The sequence below is a fragment of the Acomys minous genome, assembly GCF_964271855.1.
Source record: "Acomys minous genome assembly, chromosome: 10".
Lineage (NCBI taxonomy): Eukaryota > Metazoa > Chordata > Mammalia > Rodentia > Muridae > Acomys > Acomys minous.
This window is the reverse complement of record NC_140491.1, coordinates 97,516,503-97,523,444: the sequence shown is the minus strand read 5'-3', so window position 1 is coordinate 97,523,444 and position 6,942 is coordinate 97,516,503. Positions and strand designations below refer to the sequence as shown.

Below are 6,942 nucleotides of genomic sequence, written 5' to 3'. Positions count from 1 at the left end.
AGTCAGAAGTCATCTCCAATTGTTGACCACAACCACCCTCTCAAATACTTAGAGACTAAAAGCATTCAGATGGTTGACACCTCAGTAGTTTTGTTTGTTTGTTTTAAGATTGTACTTTGCTCTATTTAGGCCACCGTGACCATAAACCCATGCTAGCATAGGCTGCCTCATAATCCTGGCAGTCCTCTTAGCTCAGCCTCCCAAGTGCTGGCATTATAGCTGTTTCCACCCAGATGGTATTTCATAACTGGATATACAAGATCGACATCCTGAAAAGTTTGAAATCAGTCTGTCAATGATAGGAAAACAACTCAGGAGAAAATTGGCTGTAGCTGGACACATTCGGAGAGGTCAGTGTAGATAGGAGGCAGAATAACTCTCACTTCTAAGACCTATGAGAATCATAAAAGATCTGGAAGTAATCCCTAAGTGTCTCTATCAGACTATGAGTCTGAATTACCTCCATATCTAAGACAATCTTGAGCAATAAAGTAGCTGCTGGAGGTCTCGCCATTCCTAATTTCAAGTGGTATTACAAAGCTATAGTAATAAATACAGCACGGTATCGGCATAAAAACAGACACATTGATCAATGGAGTCAATGAAGACCCAGACGTAAATCTACACATCTGTGGACACTCAATTCTTTATAAAGAAGCCAAAGATATAACACTGGAAAAAAAAAGATACCATCTTCAACAAATGATGCTGGCTGCTCTAACCAGAAGTTTGTATGTAGGGGTCTCAACAACCCAACAAGTTATTCAGATACAACGTGTATGCCGGTAAGTGGGAGCAATTACAAGAGAACCTACTAGTCAGGAGAATTATGAATTATTAAGCAGGTACATTTCCAAATACAGTTTTCACAAGATTTTACTAGGTGACTGCAAAGAACTGGGGTCTCATTTGACGTCTACAGCAAGCAGAGGGGATACATTTAGGAAATATACACTTTAAAAGTGCAGACTCATGAGCTCTAATAGTATGGATCCCATAATGAGCCTTTCACTTACTATAGGGGTAGCATCACTTGTACTGTGTTCTGTGGGGAACAGGGCATATATATCCTTAAAAATTCCTCATCATTTTCTGTTCATACATTTAGAGTTGTTTGAATGTTCTTGAAATGTTTATGTCACGAATGTTTCTTTACTGTAGGGATGTCTTAATTTAAATGTTGTGCTTAGACTACTAAAATACTTAACCTGATTTGATGATTAATATGAAGAAAAAATAAAGACAAGACACATTGCACACATTTTAAAATAAGCATGTAAATTAGTCAGGATAAATATTTATTTCCACATAACATGTCTTAGTTTTGAAAAACACAATATCCTAGTCACATTTACACTTTACTTAAACATTGCAATAAATTACATTCGAGATATTCAGTAATTTTGACCAGGAATCTGAAATTAGGAGTAAATATATAATACTACATTTTCTTATATTTTATATGATTTCAAAATATTAGGATAGAGATAGCATTAAAATTCACACAAGAACAAAATTACTATAAAAATACTCAGAGATACAGAATTTCATAGGATGATTGCTTGTTTGCACCAGTGATCATGTATCATGTGAAGTTGAATTCACTGGCCATTTTTAACAGAACAGGCATTATTCTATGGAGACATGGGGAGACTGCTTTGGGGACTGACTTGATAAGTCATAAACAATGAGAATGTTTAGATGGAGTGTCACTATTACACCATACACAAAGGTAGCACATTTGGAACAGATAGTTTTGCATTTTCTTCATCATTTATAAATACAAACTTTACTAACTGCAGATTTTTCTCATAGTTTTGGCTTATATCATTAAAAATGGCTTGTGAAAGGATTGTAAGGAAGCTTTTTGTTCAAAAGATATCAAAATATTAAAGTTAATGTAGGCTTTGTTGTTTTCAACCTTCATTAGCTAAATAACAAAAAGGATTTCCCCAATTATATGCATTTACATGGAGTATATTAGTTTATAAAAGCCACTAGGCTCTGAATTTTTCTAAATTTGGACAAGGAAAGATTATATGTTGTCAATCATTGATAATTTGTAGGAACTAAGAACCCTATGAGATTTTATTTTATTAACTCATATTTATCTAAAGCTAAGTGAAATTTATATTTAGTAAGACTCAGAAATCCACAACTTCCTTTCTGTTTCAATAAGCTTAGTAAAAGTGGAATGTTTCATATAGATTGAAATATTTACATAACCTTCTCTAACAGAATCTGAAATTTGAGTTCAAAGATTGTTCTCCCATAACATGCATTTAATTAAAATGTGGAAAAGAGCTTTGCAAAAAAATAAAATATATATATATAGTTGGAGACCTGTTGGTCTAACATGACAACATGATAGGAACCAAAACTAAGCAGTACATGACCATTGTCAGCAGAACAGCTGAGTAGGAGTGGCATTTCATGTACCATGACTCACCGTGTGGCATTCCGTAAGTATGTGTGTCATAGGTGTATTTGGGAAGCAACTGCTGTCAGTGGGAGGGAGATCCAATGGCACATCTCTGGTAAGGATTTAAAATGCAAAATCCCACACAGCTCTTCAAATATCTCTAAAGCCTTTCATACAAGCCTAGTACTTGACTGTGTGGTTACAACTTGAATTCTAAGCAAATATTACTTGGCTCTGTGCAGTATGTCTTTTAAGAAGGTATGAACAGGTCTCTTTCTCCAATGACTTGAAGTATCAGTTAGATAGAAAGTATTAAATGTATCATATTAAGTCAAGGAAATACATAAATACAATTATTAAAAATGCTTTCAAAGTAATTCTTTGACTTGGGCCTTTCTAAACAAGTCACTAATTCTATGCCATAAAAAATAAAAAGTAAGACTACTTTTCAAAATTGTTCTGACTAAAATTATCAGGCATCTTCATGTTACTAAGGAAGGAAAACACAACTAGGTAAATATGACATATTTCTTAAAAACACATTGTTCTCATAATGCTGACAAAGAGAATCCTGTGTTGGAGAATGTCTTACTTATAGCAGTAACATGGGAAACTTGCATTAGCTATCAGATCTGCTCACAAGGGTGTAGCACTGCTCAGAGATTAAACACAGAAATGAAACAAGGGTTGCACTACTTACAGTATGAAGGAGGATTTGGGATGGGAGACAGGATTTACAATACATGATCAAAGCAGTTTTATTAATAATTGTGACACTCTTCTCATATATATGTAAAAAATAAATTGAAGATCAAGTCATAGACAAGTCTCCCTGTCAACACCTTTCCCTGAGTCAGCTTTCTTCTCTTTTCGGTTTTCAATGCTAAAGGGGAAGAAAAGAAAAAAGGGAGGAGAAATTTACTACTACAATCCAGCTTGGTTACTATGAGACCCGCTTTTTTTTCAGACACCAAATCCATAAATCTCAAAGAAACATAAGAGCTCTCAGGCATTGCTCTCTCATGCTGCAATGCAGATAGACAGCCAGCAATTAAGTCCTCTGCACTGTGTGAGTTAGAAATCAAGAACTGCAGAGAGGGGGAAATTCAAAAACAGACACCGAGACACACGCACACACACAAAAACCCCCACATTTCCACAGAGTTCTAAAAGCATGCAAGATTAATACACAGTCCACATCTGGGCAAATGAATAACTGATAACTGGTGAAAAATGTCAGTCATGCTCCACAGTAAGGTAGCAGAAGACTAGAGAATGACAGAAGGAGGTGCTGGGGAAGGGACTGGCAGGAGCTGCTGACGGTGGCCTTTCCTTTGTTCCTGGACTGCTCTGTGGTCTCTGGTAAAAATGAGGTCTTGATAGGTAGGGCAGACACACCTACCTTTTTTAGTCTGAGAGAACGGCTCACTGCTCTCCACACACCTGTGCTATGTTTACAGAAAAACCCTCAGACCACACAGCAGAAGAGTGATGCTTCACTTCCTTCTAGAATAAACTCACACCTCAAAAGCTTCTGTTGAATCTCATCTTCCAGTTAACTTCAACAACGATCGTGTTGATACCGTGCCTACCCTCTTTGTTGAGTTATCTGCACTATTTCTACCATTATGGACTTCTTCTACTCTCACATGAACTTTCCATGGACGCTCCTTCCTCCAATACTTCTGTTGTCTGGCACAGCCCATGCACTGGAGGTCTCTGTTCTCCAATTTATGGCATAAAGAACAACCTACACTCAGCCTCTGGGACCCCCCTCTAGATGAATCAACACAGTTTTTGCTGTTAATTTCAGTCCTTAATGCACGTTTATGAGATAATCGAAGGTGGCAGCACTCTTAGCTTTACAACTCTTCTCTGGCTGATAAAGGAACCAAGTTATGTTTTCTATGGGTTTTCCTGTGCATCTTTCTTAGTGGTCAATAACTTAAGAATATTCTAAGAGTGTGTTTTTAAAATTGTTTTTTCTCCAATTCGAGCTAGAAACAGCCCTTCTCAGTTGTCACCACCACCCGGCGCCATCAGGTAAGAAGTGGCGGAGCTTCTGCCATCTGTGGCATGCTGCCAGCACTGAGAGCTGGTGTGAGCGAGTGTCTATGGCACCCGGGTTTATGCCTGCCACACTTCTCAGCACATACTCCTTATAGGTCAGAGCAAAGCAACTTTTTTCCCTTTTCTTTTCTCCTTCCATGAGAAGAGATGACAGTGTGCACATGATGTGTTGAGTGCCTTAATTCTGTATTTTTAACTTCTCTATCTGTATGACTCACTTTTTTTTTTCTACTTTAAGTTCCTTTTATGAGACAAGTGTCTGCTATTCTGCTTTCCAAATTAACGTGTCCTTGGACTTCACCTATATTCACCTCTTTTGTCAAACAAAGCCAGCAAAGCCCAATAGAATGAGGTAGAACTACAGGTGGATTATCTATTTTCATCTCCTTGAGTTAAGGTGAGGTGTATGACCTATAACCAATGATTTAGCCTCTCTGAGACTGGGTTTCTTCAACACTAAATTGAACTTTCGAGCAGATGGTCTCTGAGACTTCTTGTAGCTCACTTCTAGAATAATGATTCTGGTATTTGTGTTTCTAATAGACTGTCAGGAGAGGTACATTAGCCTTTAATCTCGCACAACTGCTCTGTATATAATACTTTGGAACTTAGGTATTAGTTAAACTTCTTGATCAATACATGATTTCTCAGTGGTCAGTGGCACCATTTGTCACTAAGCAGTGAGGAGAGGGAAAAGGAGGGAGGGAAGGAGGGAGGGAGGGAGGGAGAGAGAGAGAGAGAGAGAGAGAGAGAGAGAGAGAGAGAGAGAGAGGACATCAACTTGATCCTTGATCCACAGAAAAGCTTCCTCCTGAGCTGCTTTGATTATATTGGTGTTTTATATCATAAAATAATACCTGAAAACGACTATTTTGTAACCATTAAAATTAATTTGGGGTAGGAAAAGTATTATAATAAGCTTAGGACCTCTATGAAAATGTTTTCTTTGGATTTTCTAATTGTATGTTGTTCTCTCTCTCTCTCTCTCTCTCTCTCTCTCTCTCTCTCTCTCTCTCTCTGTGTGTGTGTGTGTGTGTGTGTGTGTGTATTTTTATTATATGTTTCCTAGATGCTAATAAACTCTAGGCTATAATTTAAACAAGCATATCACATATGTATCATTTCTTATTATAATAAACATATTGTCAGGTATTCTAGAAAGATCTAGGAATACACAATAGATAAACTATCCTTACTGGCCAGTCCTGAAACATACACACAATTAACACTATGCAGACTGATTACATTGTATTTAGAAATATACATGTATATACATATACATATGTATGATAATAATTAATGAAAAAGAGTCCACGAATTTAAAGGAGAGCAAGAGGTACATGAGGGTTTGTAAAGAGGGATAGGGAAAGGGGAAAGATATAATCATAGAATAATCTCAAAAAGACAAACTAACTAAAACCATAAAACTAAAGTTACATTTCAGGAGAGAACAAAAAGGACCACTACTGACAGGCTACTGAGGAACCTATGAGAACGTTTCATTCATGGCTCTCAAATATTGTCCTGACTAGTATTCATCAAGAAGTTGGGGAAAGGCTCGGGCCTAAGAAATTACAGCAAAGGAGAATCCGTGATAGTAGGGAGTACAAAGGAGGGATGGAAAGAGAATCAGGAAACCAGCCTGGCTGGTTAGCCATGCTGGAGCGGATGGCCCCACACCTGGAAATTTTTTGACAGCACAAACAAGATTCAGTGGCTTAATAAATAAAAGAGGAGTCAAAGTTGGGGGGGTTGGTTAAATGGGGGTATATCAGGAAGGAGTCGGGAGAAGGTTAGGGATGAATATGGTCAAAATGCACTGTATGAAGACTCAAAGAACTGGAAATGTCCCCTTTCCCAGAACTGATAGGTACCACTGCAAAAAATGTTCTTAGGAGTCCATGGTATAAATCATTGTAAGTATTCACTAATTGTGCACTAAATGTAGTTTTTGAGAAACCAGTTTTTTTCAAACTATTTAAGAAACTGTGGTGGCAACTCATTGAACATGGAGAAATCAAGCTGATGCCTACATAGAGCCTCCGCCTTTATGTCCTAGAGTCTTTGGTACAGGAAGGTACACTGCAAGCTACCAAAGGAGAAAACATTAACATCAATCCAGGTACAAACTCTTTAATCCACAATGTTGTCCTGCCTATAAGATATGCTCAGACATGTTGGCACAAATTCTGTGGGAATAGCCAACCAATATGCAACCTATACCCAAAACTGCTTGGGTAACCAAGAACCTGAGACTAGATAGCCCAGGGATCTAGTCTAAAATCAATCACTGCTGTTGAAAACTAAGACAAACAAACACAACAAACAATGTAGCAATACTATGATGCCTAATGATACTGTTATACTTAGAGATCAGTGCCTTGCTCAGCCATCTTCAGAGAAGCCTCTTATGTAGTTTGATAAAAACTGTAGAGGCAACTCATTGAGCG

The 6,942-nt window shown here is 37.5% G+C and overlaps 1 protein-coding gene across 10 annotated transcripts in view; it reads right to left on the bottom strand.

Annotated features, from left to right (window-relative positions):
• Nucleotides 1-1,281: 1,281 nt before the first annotated feature.
• The window catches only part of SLC4A10 (solute carrier family 4 member 10), a 257,846-nt gene continuing 252,185 nt past the window's right edge, over nt 1,282-6,942 (bottom strand). For all 10 annotated transcript variants that reach the window (XM_084797965.1, XM_084797968.1, XM_084797974.1 and 7 more), the window contains one exon: nt 1,282-3,305. In XM_084797965.1, the coding sequence (XP_084654091.1) occupies nt 3,239-3,305 (67 nt within the window). In that variant the 3' untranslated portion in view covers nt 1,282-3,238. The remainder of the gene's footprint in view (nt 3,306-6,942) is intronic.